Source organism: Cyanistes caeruleus, chromosome 1 (genome assembly GCF_971803275.1).
Source record: "Cyanistes caeruleus chromosome 1, bCyaCae1.hap1.1, whole genome shotgun sequence".
Taxonomy (NCBI): Eukaryota; Metazoa; Chordata; class Aves; order Passeriformes; family Paridae; genus Cyanistes; species Cyanistes caeruleus.
This window is the reverse complement of record NC_141701.1, coordinates 5096605-5111955: the sequence shown is the minus strand read 5'-3', so window position 1 is coordinate 5111955 and position 15351 is coordinate 5096605. Positions and strand designations below refer to the sequence as shown.

At 43.8% G+C, this 15351-nt stretch overlaps 2 protein-coding genes across 20 annotated transcripts in view; one reads left to right on the top strand and one right to left on the bottom strand.

Annotated features, from left to right (window-relative positions):
• Positions 1-11573, bottom strand: part of TRAPPC9 (trafficking protein particle complex subunit 9) — a 448540-nt gene extending 436967 nt beyond the window's left edge. For 2 of the 18 annotated variants that reach the window (XM_086877400.1, XM_086877457.1), the window contains exons 1-3: positions 8205-11573; positions 7979-8150; positions 5932-6532 (exon numbers count right to left, since the gene is read on the bottom strand). In XM_086877400.1, coding sequence (XP_086733526.1) covers positions 5932-6515 — 584 coding nt within the window. In that variant the 5' untranslated portion in view covers positions 6516-6532; positions 7979-8150; positions 8205-11573. Of the gene's footprint in view, positions 1-5931; positions 6533-7752 lie in introns of all 18 variants that reach the window. The other 16 variants (XM_086877389.1, XM_086877507.1, XM_023921576.2 and 13 more) reach the window with 12 other exon arrangements.
• CHRAC1 (chromatin accessibility complex subunit 1) lies at positions 9970-15125 on the top strand. Of its 2 annotated transcripts, XM_086877940.1 has the most exons (4): positions 9970-12512; positions 12596-12798; positions 13410-13536; positions 14287-15125. In XM_086877940.1, exons 2-4 carry the CDS (start codon positions 12661-12663, stop codon positions 14427-14429), a joined length of 408 nt encoding a protein of 135 aa, XP_086734066.1. In that variant the 5' UTR covers positions 9970-12512; positions 12596-12660; the 3' UTR covers positions 14430-15125. The 2 variants fall into 2 exon arrangements, with proteins under 2 accessions (XP_086734066.1, XP_023777349.1); XM_023921581.2 differs by lacking the exon at positions 9970-12512 and having other exon boundaries at positions 12575-12798.
• The last annotated feature ends 226 nt before the right edge of the window (positions 15126-15351 follow it).

Genomic DNA, 15351 nt, shown 5'->3' with positions numbered 1-15351 from the left:
TGAAGGCATTTATTCACCCAGACATCAATAAACATTGCTCATAAAAACACTGCTCTTTGGGAAACTCTCCTTATTTATAGAGAGATAATTTATTCCTGGTGATGAAGAAATTTACTATTAATTATTCAAGGACTGCTTTCATTCTACCTGTCATTAGGCTCTTTAAGGTATTGCCAAAACAAGATCCATCTCCTACAGTCCCTGCAAGTCAATGCCATCCTCTTGGAAAATATTTTCTCACTAATTATAGAGCAAGTTTGTACCAAACAAATGTATAAACTGTTTCTTAATTAGGCACTCACAATTAAATACAATAAAATCAATTACTTCAAGTATATCCAAAAAGACAAAAGGCAAAAACTTCATTGAAATGAAACCACTCTCCACAAACTGCAAAACTTAATCTACTTCACATTTGGGAAGCCTATTTTAAAAAAAATCCAGTATCTACAACATCAGGCCCTTAAAATCATGTCCAAGAGACTCACTGTTTCTTCAATGCATCCTGGGGTGCAAATTTAATGAGAAAAAAGTCCTATGTGCATGAATATTCATATACATAAGTGTGTGTGTGTGTATATATATATATATATATATATCAGCATAAAATGATGATTGTTCATTTTAATACTAAGCTAGTTTTGCTTCACAGCTTTAGCTGAAAAACCTGAAGTGAGAAGCTTATAGATATCTTCTCTGTGATTTATTTTTTATTAAAACACCGTTTAAATATTTCTGCTCTCTCCTGCTTAATCCTAATCTATTTAGGGACACATAAATTAACAACTATTTCCTCTAGGATAAGAGGGCAACCTTTCTTTCTAGGCCAGTTCCTTGCAGCATCCTACTGCCAAGGGCAGTTCATATTAATTTTCCCACAAGACCATTTACAACATTAAGTTTCAAAGAAGCACCCAAAGCCTCGCCCTACAAACCCTCTCCTGAGTGTGATGCACTCAGAACCACGCCCAGGGAAGGCAGTGCCCCCTCATGCAGGACCAGCCAAGGAATGCTCTTTGCTGTCAGTCACCCAAATTCCTCTTCTGAAAGGCCTCACCACAGGGAAAAATTCCACGGACTACAGAACTAATTCAAAATCTCATTTTCTAAAATTAGTTGGGTTAATTCTCCACCAAACATACTCTTATATTCACAGGAATCACCACAATCATGACCCATCACCACTGCTACTACTTCAAAGTGGAGGACAATAAATCCTGCCCAGGAACTACAAACTACTCCATTTCCTCTTCTGCCTCATTTGCTCGATAGGATATGTGCTTTATTCTTTTATCTCCAGCTCTTTTCTAGAATCCCAAGATAATTTTATGGAAAATTCAGTGCAACAGAGTTATATTTCAGGACAGAATTTATTTTCACAACAAACCATCCAGAAACAAGTTTGACTTTCTGGATCTTCAAAATTTGGTTAAATTTACAAACAAGAAACATGCAAAATCAATTCTCAAAAGTGTATTCATGCAAAATGCTCCAACAAAAATTTCCATCAAGTTCTACTAATTCCAGTTAGCATGCAGAGCTATAGAGATCACCAACCATAACATTATCCAGACTTAGAGACACAGCTACGGCATTGGATCGACTGCCAGAACTTTTGAATTTGGAAATCAAACACAGGCAGCAATAGCTTCATGGCTTTGGAGTTTAAAAAATAAAGCAAATTCCAGAGGCCAGCAGCCGTCTAAGCAGACTATGTGTGTCCTACAAAAAAACTCAGCATTGCTACCAAATATAATTGCCAAACGTGCCAAAAGGGGGCAACTGCAGTGGTGAGGCTCCAGGCAGCAATTATTTTTGTGTGTACTGAAAAAATAAAAGATAAAAAGCAACACTAAAATATGCAATGAAGGCGAAGTGGAGAGGCAGAACATGGGAAAAAAGCTAACTACTTTCAAAGATACACAATCACATCCTACCTTTTTAGACCCAACAACAAACTCACAGGGCAGTATGAGAGAAAAAGGGGGGAAAAAAACCAGAAAGGAACAAAACAGAAATTAGAAAGACAGAGAACAGAAAGAAAATTAACAGCCACATACACATACTGAGATCATCAACTTTGATAAATCAGTGCACAAATCCCAGCTATGACACCATGTAGAGAAAGGCACATCTATAAACAGGGCCCTGCATCCTCATCCCTCCACAGCATTAAATGATGCCAGTGTTAAAAAAATAAAGAACCTACGACACAAACTGATGTAAACAACATTAAAATGAGCTTATCCAACTAGACTTACAATCATACTTAGGTATGCTTATTTTTAGCTGAAAACAGAAATAAAATAGAAAAGTTAAAACAAGTGGGATTTTCAGTATTTCTGGCACATGTTTCCTAGTTTTCAGTTTGTAGGATGTTTTTATCATGAGAACATGTCTCACCATTGTTCTCCATCAATCTCCCAGCCTCTACAAATAACTATCAAGTGCAACTGATTTTAAAAACTTTTTCAATTATCCTCAGCAGCCCTGTGACCACATAAATATTTTGTCCAATTTACAGCTGAAAAGCAGAAAGAAAAAATAAATCAATTTGCCAAAATCCCCTGTTGGCTGGATGATCCCGGAATTAAACCAAGGTCAGCATTTCAGTCCTACAACTTCTGTTTAACAGGACAACCCTTCTTCAAAATATTTTAGGGTTTAACCCACTATTTTTAATATATAAAGTTTTCTACCAGCCAAATTAAGTTCTTCTACACAAAAAATTCAGTGAGTTCATGTATGTCATCATCTCAGTTCTGGGAGTGCATCTCTCCTGCTCATTACACAAGCAACTTGCAAAAGACGAAGATCATCCTCACTTTTCTCAAGAATTACCTTATTTGAAATAATAATTCATCTTCCTAATTTATGAACTTTGCATCTTAAAAGAAGCCAATCAGTTGGCTTCCATGGCAATTATCATGTAACCAAGCTAATGAAAGTCTTCTAACTGGGTGAGGGAGAAGATCAGGTTTACATATATAGCCCTGATCATCTAAGTATTAACCCTAATATTTGACCATATAATACTTGGAGAAGAGTATATTTTAAGATACAAACTATGTTCAGTAGTTTCAATTAGTCTTCAAATCTCCTGATCAGAATTATGTGGCACATGTAAATTCTTAACATATTTGCTCTCAATCTATCATCCCAATAGCTCCAGGCTACAGCTGCACCAGACCTTTAATTAGACCTTTGCTACACACTGCCATTTAACTTCCATTTTAGAAGTTATAGGAAAAGATGTGCTTATTTAGCCTAAGTAGGCATCCACAATTACAGAAGCGAAGACATGCCCACTGTTACAAAAACAGTGTTTCTTCTTTGCCATCTATTTAATAGAGAACTTCTGTGCTTTTTAAGTAATTGGTTGGACACTGACTGGGAGGTCAGGATACATGATATACAAAAATTGCAAATAGACAGAAAGTATATAAAAAAGATCAAGGGACTTTCTTTACCTTTAACCCTTCAAAAATTTCCACCTGTTGTAGAAAAAGCTGTTTCATTTGCCTCAATATCTCAATATCATCATGTTTTTATTTCTTTCTTTTATTTCTTTCTGTAAAATCAGTATGCTGACAGACTCAAAACCAATAAAGTAGCAAAAGTTGCTCTACAAGATGTTCTCATACCATGTTCTCATACTGCATTCAAAAAACCTTGAGCCCTCCCTGAACAGAATTACAAATCCAATCTTGCAAAAACAGAAACTGGTCTCTAGCAGAGAAGGTCCTTCCTAGCCCTGTCTCTCCCTGGTATGCAATGCTATCCCTTAATTAGTCAATCTGTCACTACAGAAGGGAATGTGCTAAAATAAAATCCTGTGAACTGCAATCCAAGCAATAAAAAACTCTCAAGTAATAAAATGCAATGTTATTATCACCAGGTCACATCCAAAGACCTTGGCTTGAAAACATAAGTTAGTTTAATAAACTGATCTGTGTTCAACCTTATTCCATGGACCTGAGTTTCTGCTTTAGAACAGAGAGGGAAGAGAAGCATCAGGCTACATGAAAAGTGCCTAGAAAAGTTTCTGTGCAGAGAAGCCATAAATATATTTTCATTCAGCTTTCTGAAGCTTTAATGTATAAATCCTGAGTTTTAAAACAACTGGAAATACTAAACTCCATAGCAAAATAGAACTTTCTTCTATGGAACTATGGAACTGAAAAATTAGAGTATTTAACACCTCTTCCTTGAGCAGTTCGGTGCAGCAAACATTTCAAGTACATCCATTGATCCAGACTTACTGAAAACCTCTTTGGTATTCAAACCTCCCAGCAAGGGTATGTGCAGAGCTGAGCCAGTGATTAACTCTGGATAAACCCCTGTGTCTACACAGGCAGGGTCACACACCTTCCATTTTGCAAAGAACTGAAGCATCACACAGAATCTGTTTGAACTCCTCACTGCAAGAGTATCAAATACCTGCTTGGAGATGTGTGGGCACACACTCTGCTGTCACTCGAGCTTCCCACCAGCTCAGAACTTTACAAGGAGTATTTCCCACTAGCTACAACACAGCTACTGCTCAGAAATAAGTTGTTTATCTAAGGAACCAATTTCCAAACTACAGTTTTTTAAAAGATGCAACTGAACATCAGAATTCATTCTGATTTTGAGATTCTTGGGCAACAATTGACATTTTCTACTTATATGGAACAGAAAATTTTGATTACATTCATCCAAATTTCATTCAAAATTAAGGACAAGATTCTAAAAAGGCTTGTCCAGTCTATACAACTTCAACATCCATGTACAAAAATCAGTACCACAGTAATTCATATTGATAACTGAATAATAGTGCAGGGACAAACCAGGGACCAGTAAGTCAGCACCAGTTTAAGTACCCACAAAAGAGAAGCAGGTCACTGGGGTACTACTGATGGTCCTTCAAGCAACCACAGATAATTTAACAAAATGCTTCAAACTAATTAGAAACCTAGAATGCTTTCTTCCTGTTTCCAAGGCCAGGACTAAATACACAGTTGGAGCTGATTAATGTGATCTAAAAGCTCCACAAACCTGTCTGGACACCTCTGAGCTTTTACACACACTAATAATCTCTGCTGGCATCCCTACATATAACACAGATATGAACACTACTATTTCCACACACAGTCTGAGTTTTGATAGCGTTTTCCCATCTCTGTCTTTGCCAGGACAAAAGGTGGTTGCTTCCATCCCCTCGATTTGACTGCAAACAACAGAGTAAAAGAGCTTTTGCACCTGCCTGTAGTTATCAAGCCAGAATTACTTATCCCATGCACAGAACTATGCAACACTTAAATCTGACAGATGAGTATGCAAATGAGAAGGAAGGGAAAATGGAGGGAGAAAACTCCAAAATACAAAAAAAAAACCAAAACAGGTAGCAAAACAAGACAGGTAAAAAGCGATAACGAATAATTACATAAAATAAAGAAGGACAGGGAAAGATGCTGGACTTCATCATCAAAATAAATAGTCATTGTCTCACAAAATGAAAAAGTAAACAGAGGTTTAAAGGAAAAGAATACAGTAAGTAGGATTAGTCAAATACTACTCAATATGATATAAAAATAATTTCATGGACTCTAACCAAATTTTTTTATTAATACCGTATATCTATAAAACAGTGGAAGTTTTCCAGCAAAAAGTCTCATTACAGCAGAATCTGTCAAACCATTCCTGTGACTTCTTCCTGCTATTTGATGAGCTTCATCAATTAAATGTACATATATAAACAAGCTTAGAATCTCAAATATGGTGAGACTGTGTGTTAAATTCTCTTAAAACAGAAAGACACAGAAAGATAAGGGCACATCCTCTGCTGATACAAGGCTCACTTTGTCCCTTCTAATAGGCTTATTCTAAATGCTGGCAATTGTCATAGATATGTTTTTTAAGACCTGCGAGCTGACAAAAGTAGCTGCTTACCTACTATCAGTGTCCAGACCTACAAAATCCTTCTTCTCAAAAGGAACACAGAGGAGGGGGATCTTGTCTCCAGACTTATCAGTGGCTCTGTCAAGACGCTTGGACTCCAGTACTATGAAGAGGGACTCGATAAAATCTTCTATTCTCTTCTCCACAGTTTCACACTCGTCATAACTGGGATAAAATGCCACATCTGTGCGGGGCTGCTCTGCAATTTCTCCTTGAAGCCCGAAGACAAACAACCGGGAATCATAGAGAGTAGAGCCATACATTTCCTTCTGAAGATGGAATTTTTCGAAAGTCTGAGGCCATTCCTTTGCTGAAGAGCACTCTGTGATAGTGATCAGCCCCACGACTTTGCGGTGTGTCTGAAAATCCCCCCACTCGTTGTTCTCCGGAGGATAATGGTGCCTGTATCGGATGTAGAGCACTCGCTGCGAGTCGCGCACATTGACTTGGCTCACAGCCGAAATCCGCTTGTAGATCCTGAAAAAGCTCTCTTCAGGTACAATGCCAACGGGCTGAACAACAACCAGGAGGGTCTGATGATCCTCAGCACACTGCATGTAGTCAGGAACACTCATTTTGCATCAACTGTGGGCTAGTGAAAGAAAAATGCATATTATTTGTTAATGTTCAGAAGCACATGGGACTGCTGAATCAAACGAGGGTTTCGATGCTAAACATTTTGCATCCTGAATATATGTGCTACAATACCACTATTTGCTTCATTATTTTACTAAATCTTCAACCATGCAACCTACTGATGTTACATTATGACATTTAGGCACCTATCAAATAAAAATCTGTAAATAAGTATTTTCCAAGTGAATCTCACTCCCTGTGCAGCTACACAAGCCAACTCACAAAAGTCTCTACCACAGCCACTGGGCAAAAATACCAGCTCAGGAGAGCCTGTCAGACTCAGGCTCTTAAGTCCCATTTTCTTGGGGAAATATGCAAAATTGTGTGGCATGAGATGTAAACAGGCACCAAATTGGGATCACCAAACTTCAGACAGTTGTCAGTGCTTGCACATGGCCAAGCAGAGGAAAATCAGGACCAGAACACCTATTCTTGAAGAAAAGCGAAGTCTTGCTTTCTCAAAACACACACAGGTAAGGACCAGGCAATGTTTTCTGCCTTTACATTTAACTAGAATCCCTTTTCTCCTGAGCTCTCTAAAACCGATTACTGGACTGCAGCTGAGTCTTGAATGAAGATGCACATCCCTGAGATCTTTCATTTCTGAGACCTGCTGGACTCCACGGTTCCCTTTGTGAATTTCAGCTCCAAAGTCCTGAACCGCAAATACCACCAAAAAACACAAAAAACCCCAAACCTCCACAAAAACAAACACACGGACAAAACAAAACAAACGCAGCCCAGCTTTTAGGCTTGACACCATTGGTTTTACAAGCAGAACGACGTGTTCCGAGCCCACGGGGACACAAGTGACAGAGAAGCAGCTGCCTTGAGGAAATGGGCTCCTCAGAGCGACGGACTGAACCTCCCTTCTCCCACCGCACCGCCCGGGGGCTGCCCAGCAGCCCCATTCCCAGGGTGCAGCCCCATTCCCAGGGTGCAGCCCCATTCCCAGGGTGCAGCCCCATTCCCAGGGTGCAGCCCCATTCCCAGGGTGCAGCCCCATTCCCAGGGTGCAGCCCCATTCCCAGGAGAGCAGCCCCATTCCCAGGAGAGCAGCCCCATTCCCAGGAGAGCAGCCCCATTCCCAGAGTAGCAGCACCCTCTTGACACTTCCCCCCGGCAGAGGCCGCAATGGGTAGGAGCTCGCCCCTTTCCCTGTCCCCAGGCATGTACCGCTTTGGGCCGGCCAAATTGAAAATGAATAAACTGCAGAAAAGCCAAGCGCAGCAGAGGCGCGGCAGACGCGCACAACCCCTGAGCCCCGTCAGGGGCAGCGAAAGGCGCGGGGGAGCTGCTCTGGGGGGCGCGGCTGCCGGGTGGTAACCGGGGAAGGGACACTGACAGCCCGGGTAGGAGCCGGTCTTTGGGCGCGGGCGGTAACCGGGGAAGCGGCACTCACAGCCGGGATAGGAACCGCTCTAGGACGGGGAGACGCGGCTGCCGGGCGGTAAGCGGGGAAGCGGCACTCACAGCCGGGACAGGGAACGCGGCTGCCGGGCGGTAAGCGGGGAAGCGGCACTCACAGCCGGGACAGGGGACGCGGCTGCCGGGCGGTAAGCGGGGAAGCGGCACTCACAGCCGGGACAGGGGACGCGGCTGCCGGGCGGTAAGCGGGGAAGCGGCACTCACAGCCGGGACAGGAGCCGCCCCGCTGCCGCCGGAACTGACGGCAATGGCCGCTCCGCCCCGCATGCGCGGCGGGCCATGGCGGGAGAGTCGTGAGGGGAGCGCGGTGATTCTCCGTCGTCGTCTGCGGTGCTGCTCCTGGTGCTTCCACGGGGACTGGAAGCCTCTGCCTGTAAATACGAGGCATTCTTCCAAGAGGCACGCGTTAAAATGAGTGAATGAATGATTCACCTGGATACTGAATTTCAGTCGACTGTGTAGGAAAACTTAAAGGGCTCTAGCCCTTAGGACCAAGTCAGCCTTCCTGGCATTCCCAAATGCCGAAACTTGTCTGGTGTCATAGAATCCTCCAGTCCAACTGTCAACCCAGCACCGCCACTGTTATCCCTAAACCACATCACCTAACTCAGCTGCCTCTTAAAGCCTTCCAGGAATGGTGATTTCACCACCATGGGTAGTGTATTCTAATGGCTGACTACCCAAACAGTGGAAAAAAATCTTTTTCTAACACCTAATCTGCATCTCCCCTGTCTCAGCTTAAGTCCTTTTCCTCTGGTCCTCATACTGTTGGGACATCAAAAAGAGGCCAGGCCCAGCTCACTACAGGCTCCTCTGAGGTAGTTGAGAAAGCAATGAGGTCCCCCATGAGCCTCCTTGAGAAGAGCAAGATCTTTGAGGATTTCTCAGTCATGTAGCTAAAATGGCAAAATCTTGAAAACTCTGGAAGTACAAAAACTCCACAAGTATGAGCCTTGTATGAGAGTTCAAGTGAATTTCTGGTGGAGGATGTGGGAGCCTTAATGATGTTCAGTGAGGCCAAGTGCAAGATGCTGCACCTGGATGAGCCATCCCCAGTATCAACACACGTTGGGGAATAAGTAGATTGAGAGCAGCCCTGCCAAGAAGGTCTTGGAGGTGCTGGAGGATGAGATGCTGGATGTCAGCTGGCCATGTGTGCACTTGCATCCAGAAAGCCAAATGTCCTGAGTTAATCCCAAAGTGTGGGCAGCAGGTGAGGGAGGGGATTCTGCCCTTCTGCTCCACTCTGGTGAGACCTCACCTGCAGTGCTTCATCCAAGTCTGGAATCCTCAGCACAAGAAGAACTCCTGGATTCAAAGACTCAAGTCCAGAGGAAGCCATGGAAATCATCAGCAGGCTGAAGTGCCCCTCCTGTGGAGACAGCCTGACAGAGTTTGGGTTGCTCAGCCTGGTGAAGGGTCCAGGGATACCTTCTTGCAGCCTTTCATAAGAGGCAATGTTATTACTTAAAGTAATGGCACTCCAACAAAATAATTTCAATAGAACTCACAGTGTTTGAAAAATTTGAATAAACAATTGCATTTAGGTAGAACCATAGAATCCTTTAGGTTGGAAAATACCCTTAATATCATCAAGTCCAACGTAGTACTGCCAAGGCCATCTCTAAAACATGTCCCTAAGAACCCCATCCATATGTCTTTTATATCCCTCATGGGATGGTGATTCAACCACTTCCTAGGCAGATGGTTCCAATGTTTGACAAACCTTTTGGTGGAGAAATATTTCCTAATACCCAATATAAACCTCCCCTGGCACAACTTGAGGTCATTTCCTCTTGTACTGTCGCTTGTTATCTGGAAGAAGAGATTAGCCCTCACCTGGCCACAACCTCTTTTCAGGTCTCCTCAGCCACTGTGGCACAAGCTGTGGGCTCTAGGCAGATCTCTCTGCTCCCCTTGGGTTTTCCCAATTTGGCAGACATGACGAAAAACAACAGCATAAAAGAACTGAACAAGCTTTAGCCTTTATTTTCAGTTGTCTTCTAAAAAATGGACATTTCCCAGAGGGAAAGGAGCTGGAGAGATGGCAGCAGAAGCTGGACACAGAGACTCAGACAGAGGCTGACCAACCCCCAAAGCAGCACAGCCTTAGGGCCAGAGAGGGATGGGGTGTGCTCAGCCCAGTCACTCACAGCCTCCCTTCTCCTGCCAGGAGCAGCTCCTGCTCCCTCTACCCCTTTGCTGGGACTCAGAGAGGCAACTACACCTGATAAGCTCTCAGCTGGCAGCAGGGCAGAGATGGGCTCTGAGGAGCTCAGAGGGTCCTTCACCTGTGCCTTCCCATCACTAAGCTCAATAACCTCAGAAATCCTGGTAGTTTGATGAGGGTTTATTTGTATATTGAAATCACGAAAGACCCTGGTAGTATTTATAAGAAATTCACTGCTGGAGTAATGTCAGCTGTCTCCACAAGATGTCACAAGACAGTAAGGATCAAGAAAGAAATCGATCCTTCCAGACATCCAGGCAGCATCCCAAGATATTTGTGCTTCCTTTCAGATATAACATACATACAATGGCCTCACATTGAGGCCTCAAGAGAATTATACAGCCTAAGAGATACAGATTATCTGCAATAGCTAACTATAAATGGTGTCCCCAAATACAGTAATTTGGGAATTTTATCAAATACTGTTGTTATCCTAGCACCAAGGTGCTTCCAGCTGCTCATGGTGCTATATTTTATCAATAAATCAGTATCATCTGTCACCTTGTCCTTATGTACTGGATAAATTCTATATAAGATAGTACCATTCAGTCAATAAACTGCCTGTGTTTTCCATTAATGAGTCTTTGTAGGTACATTCATTTCTCCCCTAAATTCCATGTGAATTATTATTGTGTAGTCTGGAAAAGCACCTGCTACCTGCTCTTCTTTGTCATATTAAGTAGAGATAATTTAGTGGCCTTAGCAGATTTCTTACTAATACAAACCATCAGGCAGGTTGTTTGTAAAACATACTGGAAACTTTTTTGTTGAAACCATTAATGAATTATGGATGCTAACTGTGAAACAGAAGCACAGTGACTGTAGAAATTGCAGGCCACATAGCTTTCTCAGTCTTTCCTGAGAAAGTGGCCTGGGAAATCTTAAGGAGGAATTAAAACAATCCTCAGAGACAGAAAACAGCCTTGCAGGTGCTGTTTGTCTGCTCCTTGTTTTTTTTGCAGGAGAAGGTCGAGGGGTGGTGTGCCCCACTGACCAATGATGGTGATGTAGTAGTTTACTAACCAATAAGAGTTTCTTTTCTGTACTTTTCACGTATCAGTCTATAAAAAAGATCTAAAGCAATAAACCGAGAGAAATTCTCCTGATCAACTCCTAAGAGAGTCTGTGTCGTTCATCTCGCCGTTCCTAATAGAGCGATGATGTGTCATCAGCTTCTGGAAGTGCTCACTCAACCTGCGGCTCTTACCCAAACAGGCACAGGCAAACTTCTGGAGCCAGCACTCCCAGCAGCAAAACCCCATCCACAAGCACGTTACAACCTTCTTATGCAGCAGGCCCACAGCGTGGGGAATGTGTTAATAATGAAGATGCAGCCCCATCATCACTTCATAGTTTACATGTGCCCTCCACACCTCTCCCACAGCTCTGACAAGTATCAGGATGAACAGACACTGCAGCTGCAGAGGTGTTGAGCAGCCTGTAATTACAGTTTGGGTTAAGACTTTTCTAGGCAGTGGCCTGTAATCGGGATACACACAGGAGATGCCTGGTTGTCATTACAAACAAGCTCCCCACACTCCTGTACCAGCCTGCGGCTGAGGGGCCATGATGAGACGAGAGGAAGGGGAAGGCCCAAGGCTGCTCCCACCTGCGCTGGGACAGCAGGAATCCATTCAGGTGGGAAAACTGACTGAAAAGTTGCTCAGCACAAAATGGCCTGGTGTAAAAGGACCTGGAAGTGCTGATTGACAGTGGCTGAATGTGAGCCGGGGTGTGCCGATGGCTTCCTGGCCTTCTGTGTCAGCACTAGTGTGGCCAGCAGGACCAGGGCAGTGATTGTCCCTCTGTACTGGGCACTAGGGAGGCCACACCTCGAGTGCTGTGCACAGTTCTGGGCCCATCAATTTAGGAAGGACATTGAGGTGCTGGAGCATATCCAGAGATGTACACAGAGCTGGTGAAGGGGCTGGAGCACAAGTCTGATGAGGAGCAGCTGATGTAGCTGGGGGTGTTTAGCCTGGAGAAAAGTGACCTTATCACTCTACAGCCACCTGGTGATCGGTCACAGGCCTCGATGTTCTCAGAGATCTTTTCCAGCCTACTAGATTCTGTAATTCTATGAAGGGACTCGCAGCCGGAGGCGGGCGAGTTCCTGTGTGGGTCCCTGTATTGCAAGGAGCTGAAGGGAGCAATACTCCTGGGAGGAGGCGGTTCCCGGTGCTGTTGGGAGCTGTAGTCCCGGCAGCGGGCGGGTCCCGGTGCTGTTGGGAGCTGTAGTCCCGGCAGCGGGCGGGTCCCGGTGCTGTTGGGAGCTGTAGTCCCGGCAGCGGGCGGGTCCCGGTGCTGTTGGGAGCTGTAGTCCCGGCAGCGGGCGGGTCCCGGTGCTGTTGGGAGCTGTAGTCCCGGCAGCCGCCGCCTACAGCTCCCGGCGGGCCGTGCCCGCGCTGCCCCGGGGACGGGCTGAGATGGCGGCGGCGCGGCTGAGCGGCGCCGAGAATCGTCTGGTGTCGCTGCCCCTGTCGCGGATCCGTGTCATCATGAAGAGTTCTCCGGAGGTCTCCAGCATCAACCAGGACGCGCTGTTCCTCACCGCCAAGGCCACGGTACCGGCTCGCCTTGCCCTGTCCTCGGGCCCCCGCGCCTCCCCTTCCCCGGCTGAGGGGCCTTCGGAGCACTCCCGCGGCCCGGGCCGGGCTCCCGCTTCCCTTCTCTGTCCGCACCCCGAGACTGAGCTGACCTTAAAGCTGCCCCGAGTGTAGGATCATAGAACGGTTTGTGTTGGAAGGAACCTTAAAGAACGTCTGTTTCCAAACGCCTGCCATGGGTAGGGACGCCTTCCATTAAACCGGGCTGCTCCAAGCCCTGTCCAACCTGGCCTTGGACACTTCCAGGGATGAGGCGGCCACAGCTCCTCTGGGCAACCTGTGCCAGAGCCTCACCACCCTCACAGGGAGGAATTTCTTCCTAATACCTGATTTAAACCTACTTTCTCTCAGTTTGAAGCCATTCCCACTTTTCCTGTCACGACATACTCTTGTAAATAATCTTTCTCCATCTTTCCTGTAGACTCACTTCAGGTACTGAAATTTAACGAGTCTCTGCACTGAGTGCCCAGTGTATGTGCAGTTAAATATGGTGGTTCTGCCTTTAGATAGGTATCAACAATATGTGTGAACTCTTAGTCTGACTACTCAGTTTTGTTTTAATTTTTTAGGAGCTTTTTGTTCAGTATTTGGCTACATACTCCTACAAACACGGCAGAGGGAAGGAGAAGAATGCTCTGACTTACACTGACCTGTCTCATACAGCAGAAGAGTGTGAGACCTTTCAGTTCCTTGCAGGTATCGATAACACAAGGTTAAATCCAGTGTCTGCTTTGCAAAATGAAATCTTGCTCTTAAAGCTGTTTTGTGAGGACCAGTTCTCCTACTGGTCATTGATCTCCTGCTTAGCATTCAACTGGAACTCATAAACTACCTCCCTAAAAGAATGTTTCTTTGTGAATGGGGATTTTTCTGCTGCCTCTAAATTACACAGTTATACTGTATACAGTTCTCAGGATGTTGCCTTAAGCATATGTTAAAGTCCAGCAGTTCCATCTGAAAGTTTTCATCCTGTGAAAGAAGATCATTGCACATCTTTAGGTGAGAAGTTAGACCAAAAATGACACATAGAAATCTAAGTTTTGAGGAAAAGAGCTTCATCATATGGTCCCTTTATGCTTTTTAGATATATACACACACACACACGTTTTTACTGAGACTTAGATTTTATATTAATGGCTTGCTGGATCTAAAGCAGTTGAGCACTCTGTTTTACATCAAATAATTTACATCAGCAGACAGTAAAAGTTGCCAGTAATCAGTCATGAAATAGAGTCCTTATCTTTGGTTACTTGTGCCATAAGTGGGTAACTCCCTCCTACTCCTGTGTGTGGGTCAGGCTGACTTACCTGGTTATTCAACTAAAGTTTGTTAAAAATACTATTTTTTTTTTTTTACTTAATTTCATTAGTGGTTTGGATATAACAATATTAATGAGGCAATACAAGTATTCAAATTGACTATAAAAGCAACAATTCTGCCTTTCAGATATCTTGCCAAAGAAGATCCTAGCTAGCAAATACCTAAAAATGCTTGAAAAAGAGAAGCGAGATGGAGAAATGAGGGAAGACGATGGGGGTGAGGAGGAAGAGGATGAAGATGAAGCTGTTGTTGAGAGTGTTGTATCTTAAGGCCAGTGGAGAATTGTTTCATAGTTGGTCCATTTTCTATTGTATAAAGTATTTTGTTCTGTGACTGAGAATCCAGATGCTGGATATATTTATACACTGAGCCATCTGCTTTTGCTTTAAGAAGTTTAGAAACTGAACTTCATACTTGTTGGAGAATGGAATTCTTCCCTCAGAAACATGACGGGGTAGGAAGAGACAATGCAAACCTGACAGCAGAGCTTCGTCAGATGATTTGAAATTATTTTGTCAGACAATCATTACCCAAATTTAGAATTTCTTTCAGGCAGCTTTCTGTTCAAAAGCTCCAAAAGTGGACCAAGTCCATTAAAAAAGTGTGTAAAAACAGCCATGTGGGCACCCAAACAGGAGAGGAGGAAATCCATCCCAAGAGCTAATGTGGTTCTGCAGCTGTGGTGGTAAATGGGGTCAAAAATTATGTGAATATGTGCATCTAGAACCCTTTTTTTTGAATGAACTCCACTTCTGAAGTTTCTCTTGCCAAAATGCACATTGAAGTCTGTTAATTGTGCGTTCTTGAGAATGTGCAGCTCCTTTACCCATGTGAGTGACAGAGATGAATTTTTCATTTGGTTTTGGTTTGTTTTTCTTTTCTTTTTTTACTACAGAAACAGCAACCGTCCTTGTGTAGAACTTTACATGCAACTTTTTAAAATAAATGTTTTGTATGAAAACTGACAGTGGATACAGAAACTTCCTGTAGTTTTTCCAGTTTCAGTCACACATGTGGTCAGTGTGGAAATGTTTGCAGTGTCATGGTCAGTCTGAGAGAGAGAAGTGACTGAGATCTGGCCCCAGGGGTGAAAAATACCCCAGGTAAGCAGGGGAATGTTAACAGGTAACAAGAACCTCTGTTCTTGTTAAGCTCTGCTCAAGCTCCAGAAAAGCTGGGAAGCAGATCAGC

Excerpts from the sequence above, each read along its gene's own strand:
- CHRAC1 (XM_086877940.1), top strand. The coding sequence starts at position 12,661 with ATGGCGGCGGCGCGGCTGAGCGGCGCCGAGAATCGTCTGGTGTCGCTG. Across the intron at positions 12,799-13,409 it reads TCCTCACCGCCAAGGCCACG|GAGCTTTTTGTTCAGTATTT; the intron begins GTACCGGCTCGC and ends TTAATTTTTTAG. Across the intron at positions 13,537-14,286 it reads GACCTTTCAGTTCCTTGCAG|ATATCTTGCCAAAGAAGATC; the intron begins GTATCGATAACA and ends TCTGCCTTTCAG.